The following is a 14128-nucleotide window of genomic DNA, read 5'->3' as shown; positions in this document are numbered from 1 at the left end:
TCTCATCTTCCAGCACGCCGATTCTGTCCTCATCTGCTGTTACCCTGCTGGCGAGGCCATCCACTGAGTTTTTCAGTTGAGCTACCATGTTTTTCAGATCTGTTATTTCCATTTGGAGTTTTCTGATTTCTGTCTTTGTGTTTTGTTCAGATCGATCTATGCTCTCTTTGAGTTCTACAAACATTTTCCTTATTTCTATTCTTTTTTTTTTTTTTGGTGTTTTGGGTCATACCCGGCAGTGCTCAGGGGTTATTCCTGACTCCAGGCTCAGAAATTGTTCCTGGCAGGCACTGGGGACCATATGGGGCGCCGGGATTCCAACCGATGACCTCCTGCATGAAAGGCAAACGCCTTACCTCCATGCTATCTCTCCGGCCCCTCCTTATTTCTATTCTAAACTCCTTATCCAAGAGGTTAATCAGACGGTTGGAATTTTTTAGGTCATCCGCGCTATCATCTTCATTCTCTATGCATGGTATTTGCCTGTGAGGTTTCCCCATTGTCACATTTGTAGTGTGATTTTTTTCTGCGTGTTGTAGTGGGGTTTGTTGTTTAGAAAGAGTCCACGGCCCCGAAGTGGAGTAGCCCTGTTCTTCTTGAGCCTCTGGGAGAGCTATTTTTTTTAGGCCCTTTCGGCCCACTCCCAAGAGGTTCAGGAGAAAGGACAGTGGAAAAACATGCACAGGCAACACTTACAGTTTCTCACAGTCGGGAACCACTGGGCGGACATAGATATTCCCAGCCTGACGTCACAAACAGGGGACTTTCCTTTCTGCAGAATACTGCAGATAGCCGGTTTTCATAGAGTTCCTTAGCGTTTTGGCCCTTGGATGAGCCTCTGGGAGAGCTATTTTTCTGGGCCCTTTTCAGCCCACTCCCAAGAGGTTCAGAAGACAGGACAGTGGAAAAACACGCACAGGCAACACTCACAGTTTATCACAGTTGGGAACCACTGAGCAGTTTCCTTTAAAAGAGGAATCTGGGCCTGGAGAGATAGCACAGTGGCGTTTGCCTTGGAAGCAGCCAACCCAGGACCAAAGGTGGTTGGTTCGAATCCCAGTGTCCCATGTGGTCCCCCATGCCTGCCAGGAGCTATTTCTGAGCAGACAGCCAGGAGTAACCCCTGAGCACTGCAGGTTGTGACCCAAAAACCAAAAAAAAAAAAAAAAAAGAAGAAGAATCTGTAAATTTCAGTGACTTCTATCTCAGTTATGAATTGAAATTTTATGCTGATCTTCAGAAATCTATTGATTCGATGAAGTGTTACATAGGGCAATTTTTGATCTGGCTCTCACAGTCTTTCAGAGAAAGAGTTCTGAGTTTAACTTTCTGAGTTGAACCTAGTGATTTCATTTAGGAGAGCTTGTTCAATAAAATTCTTGAATTCTGAAAACCATATTCATATTATGGTTGCCAAGTGGTTAGTAGTTCAGCAACATGCAGAAAACTGTTGACTTATTGGGCAGTGTAGAGGGAAGTACCTTTCAAGTTCTGCCTGTAGTATGAAGGCAGACTAGGTGGGGCATGAACAGCAGGTTGTATGTTCCCTAGTGCTTTGTTCATAGCACCATAAAACAATTAATTAGTGTTGTTATGCTCACATTTCTTCATCAATAACCAAGCGTTATGACATCCTTAGTTGATGTGTAAACAATCTAGCTTCTACTTGGCAGGTGAGGTAAGAAGAGAATTTATTTTGCCTAAGGTCTAAGAGAAGACTACCTCAGACTGATGACTCAGTAAAGTGTGTTTCTTTTCCTAGATCAATATGCTTAACAGTCATTTAAACTTAAAACTAAAAATTCAGTCATTGGAAAATCAAATATCACCTCCTCTATATTCTGTGTTGTTTCTCCAATCACTCAAGTCTATTTCTGCGGTGCCTGCAATGACCAGTTCTAGTTCTCGTGCATCGAAGACAGATACTAGTCTGGCATCCACCACCTAGGAGACAAACAAAAGACAGTGTAGTTTAAGAACTTGGAGGAGGCATTGGAGCAAGAGCACAGTGATAAGGTGTTTGTCTTGCAAGTGGCCAACATGAGACAGACCCAGATTTGATCCCCAACATACCAATATGGTCCCCTGAGCCTGCCATGAGTAACTTCAGGGTGCAGAGTCAGGTGTAAACCCTGAAATAGCCAGGTGTGGCCAAAACAAAACAAAACAAAATAAAACAAAAAATAACTTGGAGGAATAGCCACCACAATCAAGATTCATAATAAAAAAGGAGAAAAAAGAGATTTTAAATATTATATAGATTGTAATCTATAAAAACTGCAAAACTTTTAGGCTGGAGCAATAGTACAACAGGTACAGTGCTTGCCTTGAATGCAGCTGATCTGGGTTAGATCCTGGGCACCCATAGGGTTCCCTGAGTACCACCAGGAGTGATTTCTGAGTACAAAGCCCAGAGCAATGCCAGGTTCCTATGCTCCACAAGAAATAAAAGCACACAAACAAAAAAAACCCCAAAAAATCCTTGAATGGTTTTATAAATACAAAATAGTTTTGTTTATACCAAAGTTGATAAGGTTGATCTCAATAGAACTTTCATTTTTTTACTGATCGCTAAATAATTCAGCTTATTTTTGTTTCATAAAAGATCCATTAGCTTTCCCAGGAGTCACATGAAGTACATTTAACCATGAAATACTTGATCCTCAGATATGATAATTTTGCATTTCAGGCTTGAGCGGTGATTACTAACATCTAAGTATGAGTAAGATGCATGACTTAAACATGACTGATAGCCATTCAAATGCTACTTGAATTCTGGTCATTTTATTTCAATAATGTCTTAAAATAAAAAGTAAGCTTTTTATAAATTTGGAAACATAGTTGGAAAAGTACTAAAATCTTTTTGGAAAGAGCATTAAACCAGGAGAAAGATGGGAATAAATCAATCATAAAAAGCTGTTCTATGGAGCCAAATGCTATGGGTCAGCTTGAATAAGATGGACCAGTGACAAATATCAGCCCGGAGTCCCTCTTGTGATATCTTTACCTCATAGAAGCCACGCACTAAGCTCTCGGTTTGCTGCACAACACCCCGCTCAATTCTCCATTTCACCATTCTCTCGATGTATTCCTTTTTGTTCTTCTCTGTGACTGGGATATTGGCACCCCCTGGTTTTAATTCACGTTCAGTAATCTGAAATTGAAAACCAGAAAGACCAATCACAAAATAAAATTCTTGATTTTTCATAACTGTTACCAAATATCTACTATTGATATTAGTATGTGCTGTGAGCACATGCCACAGCAGGGGGAGTCACCAACATGAAACCCAGGGGCATGCTCAGAAAATGTTCTGATATTTGAAAACTTCAGTGGTTCAGAAGAAACAATATAATAAATGTTGAAGAATGTTTAAAATCCAAACTGAGGGAGTCCTTCAAATAAAAATGAATTGCATTCAATTTCTACTACTGGGCTGCTACTTCAATGTTTGACAAAATATATTCACAAATTCCTTTTAGGGTTTAGAATAAATTACATATAGAAAGTCAATATTTAAATACAAATTTAATTTAAGAAAGCTGAACTACACACATGTTAATGTTAAAACTGTGAACTTTCTAAAATGTGATATTTTGATTAACTGAATATCAATGCCCAAATAAGACGATTCTTTATGAACTAGTACATCATTCCTAAAAGAAATCTTTAACCATGGTCCAGAGCAATAGCACAGTGGTAGGGCCTTTGCATTGAATGCAGCCAATCCAGGACAGATCCGGGTTCAATCCCTGGCATCCCTGAGCCTGAATGTGCAATATCTTAGCGCAGAGCCAAGAGTAACCTCTGGGCGCCTCTGGGTGTGGACCCAAACCAGAAACAAACAAAAAAGAAATCTTTAACCAATGATTCTTACTTCAAAACACTAAAAATCATGTTTTCAAAATATTGTTTAGTTTTCATTCAGCTGTAAAGCAATTTCACTTCTTAAATCTAAATGCATGTGAGTACAAATGCCAGCTAATCATTTAATATTTTATTCTGGGACAGCATGTACTTTATTTTACTTCCAATCCTGTCTTTCCTCCATTGCTCCTTTTCCATTTCTTTGCAGTGGATGTTGATGTATTGTTGCAATAATCCACGGTCACACACATGATTGACTGAAATAATTACACATTTTTTTTTTTAGCTGGGGTGTTCACAGAGGCCATACATCAGGTTGCAGTTCTCACATTTAGCTGTAGCTGCCTTCTTTTACATGTGATGCTAATATAGGCACTTGTTGAGGCAAGCGATCTTAATTAAGGCATAATAGTTGTGTGCTTGGGGGTGGGTGTGTGTGTGCACATCAGAAGAGGCATTTTCTGGCTGTTTCACTTGTATATCTCTTTAATTGTAGTATTCACCAAGGGTCTCATCCCTATTTTGTGGTACTCACACACACTTGGTTGCTGTGTAGCCAAAATTGCTGGACTTATCAGTATTCATAAACAGCAAAGCTGCCAAAACTCAGTGTTATCAGGATCACCAAGCTCAAATGTATACAGGGTAGCAGGAACTGGAAGTTGTGAACAGAGCATAAACTTCTAAAATCTTTTTTTTTGTTTTGTTTTGTTTTTGGGTCACACCTGGCAATGTTCAGGGGCTACTCCTAGCTCTGTGTTCAGAAATTGCCCCCGGCAGGCTTGGGAGACCATATGGGATGCCGGGATTCGAACCACTGTCCTTCTGCATTCAAGGCAAATGCCCTACTCTTGTGCTATCTCTCCAACTCCAAAACTTATTTTTTTTAACAAGGTACATTCCAATAGTCTTATGTGGATATTTTAACTGGAAATAAAAGATTGTTCACAACATATAAATGGCTATTGAAATCAATAGTAACCTAAAGCAGGTGATCATAAGTATAAATAAATGGTTCAAATTAACCAATAAGCCATAAATAAATAAACATTATTTTAGTCACTGGACTTTATTCTTTATTAAAATAGCCTTCTATGATTGTATTTAGTCATTAGGTATTTACACACACACACACACAGACCTGCCCAAAAACTTCTTCATTTACAGTGAATGTAAGATCCAGGATGTCATGGATATCATTGTCTTTCATCCACTGCAGGCTCTGGTGGAATTCTTCATCAAGGTATTCGAGATCACTCAAGTCACACAGACTATGGTGACAAAAACAGATGTGCAGACATGAATATTAGCAAAACCCAGATTCATGAGAACAGAAACTAGGACCTAAGGTAAAGACTAAATCCAGAGATTAAATAGGCAATGAATTCTAGAATGTTCTTAGTTTAAGCTCAGTAACCAAATTAGTGAAATTAAAATTTTGATATAAAGTTAGAGAGTACTAGATATGTAAATACCTAAGGTATTACTAAGGCTTCTCTTTCACAGACATGGAACTGAAGCAGTAAGGAGGAGATACCATTTGCACAATTAGCCAGGACTTCTGGCAGGGGACTCAGGTTGACAACTTCAGTTCACTGTTTTTCTATTATAATACTGTAAAATATTATTCTCCTATTTATAAATTATTTGTGTAAATATGAAATTCAAGGAAGGCCATATCTATTTAAGGAGAAGAGAGAGAGAGCTTTAAGAACATTGAAACTTAAGGGCAAGTCAGAGGATGAGTCCACAAAGAGTAAATAAAAATTAAATGGCAAAGAGGAGTAGTATCTTGATTGCCAGTAAAGGAAATATTCAAGTATAGATGGGTAGACACTGGAGTAGGTATCAAAAGCAGCAATACAGTTTATTAAGGTAAAAGAAAAATACTTTTTAAAACTTCCACAGTTGGCTGGTGAGAGAAAAGCCAGGATTCAGCATATTGAGTGTGTGCAGCCTGCTTTTTTAAGGGAAGTCAAAAATAAGAAGATGAAAGTTAAGGCAATGAAGGGAAGAAATTAACTGAGCCAAAGGATGCTGGGAGGCAGAAAATGACTAGAGCCCAGTGCTGTAGTTTCAAAAACCACAGATGGAGGAAGACAAAAGTCTTCCTGCTGCTCTTCCTTAGCAACTATTAAAAACATTGTGTGTACTTTCATTTGAAGTCTGGATTTTCATTTTACAAAAAGCAGGTTATGTCACCAATGAAAAAGTGAGCCGAAGAATGAAGCAATTATTCTGACTTTCTTATGATGTGAGTTTGACTTGATACTTTACAGTTTTGGCCCCTTCTCCAGCTTTGTAATAATTGCTGGTGATAGGATAGAAACTATTTCTATCTACTTTTACATCTTATAACTGCAGTATTTCCTGGTGACAGCATAGAGAAAAAGTTTTATGGATGTAAAATTTTTCTTTGACATAAGTAACTGACATGCATAGAGAGAAGTCTCGAGAAAGACAACACCCACTTCTAACAAACAAAACAAAGAAAATGGAAATTTGAACCAATAACTGCAGTTCAAAGTTTGCATGAAGAAAAATACAAAGTGCATTTCATAAAGGATAAGGGCTATGAGTCACCAAGACTAGCCCACAACTATTCTTTTAATAATTGGCATTAATACCACAGGAATTACAGTGGTGTGTCTGAAGGGCTTTTTATATTATTTTTTTTAACATGTGCTACAACAAGTGAGAAATTATTTGGAACAGAGCAAAATTATAAAGTTCTGGGAAAAGACTGGGATAAATGATAGAAGTTGGGAAAACACAGTAACCATATTTGAAAGATGTATCCATTTCAGAAGTCTAAACCGACCTAGTAACAACAGATCTGAGCTAACACTGATAAAAAAGAGCTGTTTCAATAAAGGAAATGCCACATTCTTACATGTGAGCTATACAAACAATAAAAATACTCTTACATTCTGAGAAGAGCCTTATAAAAGGGTCGTGTGAAGAAGGCATCCAACAAATACTGGTGTATTAATGCGAGACCAAGAATCCGACCACTGAACCGGAACCTGTGTAGGGAAAGTAGGAGACAGCTCACACATCACAGGGCAGTTGCTAAATGGTGGTATTTGCCCTTCACAATGCTGTGCAGCTTCATTCACCTACATGGATTCAAGATTAAAGGCCTAGGAAGTTTTGACACACTTCATATAGGCTCGTGGAAAATCTATCTCACTGACATAGACATTCTGTTCCACTCTCACACCCTGTCAATAATGCCTACTATGTGGCACTCTCGATGCTCTAACATGTCATAAACTTTCCCAAACTACTTTTAAGAAATGATAAAAGAATGAAACCAATGGAGCGTGTGGGGGTGGTGGTGGTGGTGGTGGTGGTGATGGTGGTGGAGTGAAATATTGTACCCTTCTAGTTTACAAGAAGATATATTAGCAGGGTTTTTTCCTAATCCAAACTCCCTAGCAATGCCCTTTTGAGAAAAAATTCCAGTCTCAGATTGAGAAATTTCCTACCGCTCTATTTTCCCAAATCCCCACTCATAATAATCATCACCACCCAAAGAATTTTGCATGTGGACACTTGGAGGGAGCGTTTCCTCCTTGAGGCATTCTGTGCTCTAAAATCTCAATACTAGTCTGAACACTTTGAAAACGAATATATCTGTCAAGATTGGATTTGCTGACAGAGATGGCCACTTCTTTTCCTCTCTCAAAAGTTCTCAAGTTTCTCACTATTTCTAAGCCGGAGCCTTCCAAAAATGTAAACCCACACGGATGTGATACAGTTGGTTTGTAATTTTAGTATCAGGCAGCCATTGTACGATTAATGTCTAGCAGCTTTGTTTTTCTTTATTTCCACTTAGGTTAGCATAACTGCAATAGCAACAGAGAAGACTCGCAACTGTAGTTCAACGGAAGTTAATTTGAAGAGTATGTCCTGCAAATTAGAGCCCTCCACCCACCAGTATTAACCTCATAACTCAAACATTTTCCATGAGACCTACTCATGTTCTGTCTTCTGTTACTGTCACTGAAAATGAACAGGAAAAAAACAACCAGGGGTTATCAAAATATCTAAGATTTAGAAATGAAAAATTTTTAAAAAAAAGTAAGGATGCTTGGAAAGAGTATAATTTGGGATTTTCTGGATAACCTCTATATCAGTGTGTGTGGGGGTGTGTTTTAATATATGCAGGCTTTGGGTTTTCTCCTTTTGTATGAAAAACTCAAAAAGGAACAAACCCTAGGTTCAAAGTCTAAAACTGTAACTGGTCTCTGCTGTGACCCTCATCACTGTCGCCCTAATCCCAGGCTCTCTTCCACCATCAATTTTCCAGGTTACCCATCTTTCCTCCTTGTCACTAAATTACCACCATCACATCACAGAATGTTCTATCCGTCCCCTCACTGCAAGTCACTCCTCTAAGCATGATCCTGGAGGTAACCAAGCCACTGGCTCAGATATTTTTCTATTCACAACACCCCACCTTGGAGCACAGATTATCCAAAGGAGAGATTTAAGGCTTTTTCTGACACTCGAATGATTTATCATTTTCTCTCTTACAACTAGGCTTATAGAACATAATCTATCCCAAGTTTAAAGTCTATCTGAATATAATACAAACCCAACTGGAGAGCTTAATTGAAATATGGGTTCTGGTAAACACTATCACAAAAAGTCCACTAAAGAAAAATTTTGAAGAGAAAATTACTTACCATTCATGGTGATTGTCTACAAAAGCAGACATAGGACTTATTTGTACTGTGTATGTGTCATTGGCTGAATATTCAAATAATCCATAATATGGGTTAAAGAGTTCTCTGGATACCAGGAAGAAAAATTCTCTGGAAGGTCCACTATAATCCAACCTTAAAAATATCCACAAAAAAGAACAACCAGTTATTACTTCATTTTTGACCAACTACCCTATTTTCTAAAGAGTTTAAGTTTCTATAAATCAATCATTTCAAATTGAATTGTCCAGCAATTTTGTTCAAAACGAAATAAACCTTCTAGATTTCTCCATTTTTGATGAAGAAAAATGACCTTCATGAATTTTTGAGAGGCTAGTTATATTTGTGTGTTCATGTGTCTGTGTACCAGTGGTCCTCAAACTATGGCCCGCGGGCCACATATTGTATTTGTATCTGTTTTGTTTCTTCATTGCAAAATAAGATATATGCAGTGTGCATAAGAATTTGTTCATAAGTTTTGTTTTTACTATAGTCAGAATCTCCAATGGTCTGAGGGACAGTGAACTGGCCCCCTGTTTAAAAAGTTTGAGGACCCCTGATTATGAAGCAATATATACACACAAAATCTCCAAAAGATCAGAGACAAAAACCAGAATGATACTGTACATATCAAAACCTTATATTATTGCCTTATATTACAAGTAAGTGAAGAACTAGAACACAGGTCATGCACGTGCCTTGCATGTGGCTCACCTGGCACTGACCCCCTGAGAAAAGAGTCAGAAGTAAGCCCTGAGCATTGTCAGGTTTATTTTGTTATGGTGTATAATCTCATCCATGTCTTGACTTGAAAATATAGTGACATACAAAACACATCTAACATAAAGCTATACATCAGGTAATAGATAAAAAAGCAACATGATAATAATATAAAATAGGCATTATGATAATCTGAGTGTATCAATAAGAATAAAAATTTACTTTTTATTTTGTATTTTTTTTATAATGCCTGGCATTATTAAGGGTTTACTGCTAGTTCAGATTGAACTGTGGTCAACTATATTAATGGAAAGCCTTTTACCTAGCTTAGTACTCTCTCTGGACCCAGAGGTCAATATTTTTCACATGTGGAGTGAGGCTATATGGAAAGTGAAAACAAAAGGAATATTTTGTGTAGATGGGGTCAAAGAAACAGTATCACCAGACCTTCTAGATTTCTCCATTTTGATGAAGGAAAATGACCTTTGTGAATTTTTGAGAGGCTAGCTATATTTGTGTGTTATTATGAAGCAGTATATACACACAAAATCTCCAAGAGATCAGAGACAGGGCCCGGAGAGATAGCACAGCGGCATTTGCCTTGCAAGCAGCCGATCCAGGACCAAAAGTGGTTGGTTCGAATCCCGGTGTCCCATATGGTCCCCCGAGCCTGCCAGGAGTTATTTCTGAGCAGACAGCCAGGAGTAACCCCTGAGCACCGCTGGGTGTGGCCCAAAAACCAAAAAAAAAAAAAATCAGAGACAAAAACCAGAATGATACTGTACATGTCAAAACCTTACATTATTGCATTTATACTACAAGTGAAGAACTAGAACATAGGTCACGCACCTGCCTTGCATGTGGCTCACATGGACTGACCCTCTGAACAAAGAGCCAGAAGTAAGCCCTGAGCATGGTCAGGTGTGGTCCCCAAAAATAACTTTATGAAACACTAAAGAAAATTATAGACAAGAAAAATGAAGGTACTGAAATCTTCCTAAGGAAGGTATCAGGAATGAAGATGAAAACTTTAGTACCTGAATTACACTATGAATTCCACTTTATTTACATCTGAGTTAAAGTGAAATATGGAGAATGACTGTGTTAAGTTTGAGGAATGACAAGTGGCCAGCAATGCTGAGAGCAAAATATGCAGTAAAGAGTTTTCAATAAAGCAATTTGATATGCTAGATTTAACATGAAAAATATAAAGTACATCTACTCTATCATAAAAGTTTGCACATGGGGAATGAAAGCAACTGATAAATGGGGGTGGTAGGCTTTTATAAGACTTCTTTTGTTCCCTCTATTTTTGCTTCTATTATGGAATTTCCTCTATGGGTATTACTGCATTTTTTTAATGAAAAGGAAATAATCTGAGCACTGTTCTGTGATTGGTTTGTGTGGTGAGCAAAAAGATTCTGTTATTTGAAGGAGATTTGGGATACTAATAAGAAAAATAAAATAGTTTTGCTATGTCTTATTTGATAATTTGGAAGAATTGTCAGATAGGAGTCAACTCTTCACAAATATTTTTGGGTGTTTTATTTTTCATCTTCAAAGTCTGATGCATTGTCACTTAATTTTTCATTACATCAACTTTGAGTTTCCTTGTGTTTCCAAAGTAGTCTTGTCTTGCATATGAATTGACAATTAACTAGCTTGGGGGAGTGTTACATATTCAAAGAAAAGTGCCCGGTAGGTCTGGAATACTAAGCTAGATGCTAAGAGTAGATAAAACTATTGGAAACCATGATTTTCTACAGACACTTAGTGTCAATGTCCCTGTTGGTCCTTGACTCCATCCTGTACCATTTGTACAATCTCTTCTTTAGGTAGGGTGGTAGTGATTTGCTTTCCAGTGGTCCTTGTGCTTCAGCACTCCAAGAGTGACCAAAAGAGCAATGTCTCCTGATATTCACACTAGATGTGTGGTCTTGAGAGAAAAGAGCTCATTTGCCCTCTTCCTGTAGCCATCTTAATGCAGATTGAAAGTATCCTGCCTTGGGGGCCAGTCACTTCACTTGGTTGACTCATAATGAGCCAGTCACCAGCTAAAGCTTCAAATCTTTCACTCAGGCCCTTGCCCAGAACTCTCACATCCCTCTCACATCCTGTTAACATGTTATTGCATTGTTTCTTAAAAAGCCTAACAAGAGACATTCATTAACTCTTCCCCTACACATTTCATGTTAGGAGCCTTGATCATTGAGTTCCATCTCCCCAAAATACTGAGGGTCCTCAGCAGATCTCAGTGTCCATCCAGAAACAGAGACTCTCTAGCCAAAGGATATTTAAAGACATTTCTTCCTTCCTTCATTTAACAGAGGTGAAAACTCAGCTGTAGAAAGCCACTTCTTTAATCAAAGCAAAAATATAGGGCGATCTAGTCTTGACTCAGGCTCTTGGTCACATGGTTAATGTTCACCTCAATTTGCAGGTGACCTACCCTTCTGTAAACCACAAATCTACTTTTTTTTAAATCAAGGGATATTTATTTCTTTATTTGTTTATATTATCTTGATTTAAGCACTATGACACTTTTTTTTTTAATTGAAAATTTTTATCAAGCCTAAAACCTGTTGCTTATTGAGTAGGAATCTGGCCCACTTGCTGGCTTTGTAAATAGTTTCTGTGGACATACACTCTGTCCTGTTTAAGGTTATCTAAGGCTATTTATCTGCTACAAAGGTAGATCTAAGTCCCTGTAATAGGGAACCTAGGGGCCATAAGAGTCACATATCTACATTGTAGGAGGAAAAGTTTACCGGCCTCTGCCCTAGAAGCAAGGAGGAAAAGACTACTTTAGTAAATTATCTGGCTTACTTTGAATTATCTTCTTTAATGAAGATCCCTTTAAGGAAATAGAAAACAGAAAAGAGACAATATTCTGGGGTGCATGAAACTACCAGGAAACAATTCAGTATGCTGTGGCCTGGGAGCCGAACTCAGGAGATATCTCAACTCAGCATTTTAACACTACTGCAAATACCAGAATGAATGAGTATCTGTGGGTGCCTGTCCCCCAATACTCACATTTGAACCTTAACCATACTGTGGGTAGGAGCTATGCCTTTGTCATGATTACACCCAGACTACTTAGCTTGATACATAGTGTGTGCTCAATATTCAATTTGTTGAATCAATGAAGATGCCTTCTGATATTCTCTAGAGAAAACTGTTATTTTCATTGCTATTCGGCAGCTAGTAGAATAAATAACTTTGCACACATTTGCCTGGAGGTGGTTTATTTGTTCAATGGCACTAGCATGCCATGCTAATCCTTAAAGGACAAGTCAAATGGGAAATATCATCAGGACTAAAGAGCATAATGCTTAGAATGAATCTAAAATATTCCTTGTCATTATCCAGCTCAAGTATCTCCCAATTAGGTAACACATATTCAAGATGCAGTTTACTAGCTGGTTTTTTTTTCATATGATAAAAAATGGAATCTGGATGAATAAGATGAATGTTTCCAGGGCGAATTGAATAGGGAAAAAGAAAACTGTTTCTTTCTCCCTCCAGCCCCAAGAAAGAACAAAGCCAACAGTTCTCTTTAGGAGGAAGAAAGTGTCTTCCTCAACTAGTGAGGCTTCAAATCTGGCACATTTAACTCCAGCAGCACCATGGCGGCCATACCAAGACCAATCAGTTTTTAAACTGCGATTTGATTCTAACCCAAAACTTAGAACTGAAATGCAGGTTGTAAATTATAAATTATATGCGTCTACTTAATTTATTAGGATGTGTTCCAACGGACTATGTGCCTGTGTGTCCTGTAATGTCTCTGAAGTCTGATCCTTATAAATAGTTAATATGACTCATATCCCAGGGTTCATTTGTTACATTCCTGTTTTGCCAGTTGGGTTGGTTCTACAACTAAAGGCTTGGCACAGAAATACAGAAACTCTGGTCAACGGGTGTGGATCCTGACAACAGCTGCATCTGAGGGCATTTGGAACAAGCACAGATGTCGCCTTTAGGGTGGCAATGTTATTTTTTGAGCCCAATAAGTGCTGATCGAGCTTTTTAACTATGATCACGTTGTGAGGCCAACATGCCACGTGAGTTGCTGAGTGGAATCTCAAATCTGTTAAAATAATTAGTTGTACTCTTTAGTTCTTTATTTCAAACCATCGGTCCTGAAGATAAAATAGCCCAGTGGATATGATGATGCCTAGAAAAAAGCCAATGGCATTGGGAAGTCACACCATCATTTCCAACCTGTTTTCTGAAATATTGTACAAATTGGTACAAGGATACAATAGCTTAAACACATTCTGAGTCACTGTGAATATTTAAAGCAGCAAGATTATTATGCTATTTAAGAAAGCATGGTAGGAAGCAAGGAATTTTGTAAGCATATAATGTGACAGTTTTACTTGGTGCTTCAAACACACTTTCCAGGGAGAATGGGTTTATTTAGATTATCCTACAAATGCCTCTTTTGCAAGAAATTAAGTAGCATCATAAAGTTGAACTTGTTGTCTTATAGAATTCTGAGGAAAATTTTATTATGATCAGAACCCCAAACACCTTCTAGTCATGTGAAGAAACTGCTGGTGCTTTTATATGCAGGGATGGAAGAAGACTCCTGATCTGCTCCCTATTCATTTACTTCTCTTAAGAGAAACATCACAGAAAGAGCTCATTTGTTTTCAAAGCCCCAAAACTAAACCTACCTGCTACATTCCTTCCCTATTCTATGGATAGCTTTGCAAGTGAGAAGACTAAATTTACAAAGATGGCACCCTACATATAATACACTCATTCTTTCTTAGAGAAAGATGCCTTGTACAAAGCTGGTCTTGGAGAAAAATCAGGCA

The 14128-nt window shown here is 38.1% G+C and overlaps 1 protein-coding gene across 1 annotated transcript in view; it reads right to left on the bottom strand.

Annotated features, from left to right (window-relative positions):
- HECW2 (HECT, C2 and WW domain containing E3 ubiquitin protein ligase 2) overlaps positions 1 to 14128 on the bottom strand; it is a 445024-nt gene that overhangs the window by 28599 nt on the left and 402297 nt on the right. The window contains exons 22-26 of the mRNA XM_049773167.1: positions 8562 to 8714; positions 6795 to 6893; positions 5009 to 5138; positions 3008 to 3154; positions 1830 to 1944 (exon numbers count right to left, since the gene is read on the bottom strand). Of these exons, the coding sequence (XP_049629124.1) occupies positions 1830 to 1944; positions 3008 to 3154; positions 5009 to 5138; positions 6795 to 6893; positions 8562 to 8714 (644 nt within the window). The remainder of the gene's footprint in view (positions 1 to 1829; positions 1945 to 3007; positions 3155 to 5008; positions 5139 to 6794; positions 6894 to 8561; positions 8715 to 14128) is intronic.

The sequence above is a fragment of the Suncus etruscus genome, chromosome 5 (genome assembly GCF_024139225.1).
Source record: "Suncus etruscus isolate mSunEtr1 chromosome 5, mSunEtr1.pri.cur, whole genome shotgun sequence".
Classification (NCBI taxonomy): Eukaryota; Metazoa; Chordata; class Mammalia; order Eulipotyphla; family Soricidae; genus Suncus; species Suncus etruscus.
The sequence above is the reverse complement of the archived record's forward strand: the minus strand, read 5'-3'. Positions and strand labels throughout refer to the sequence as shown.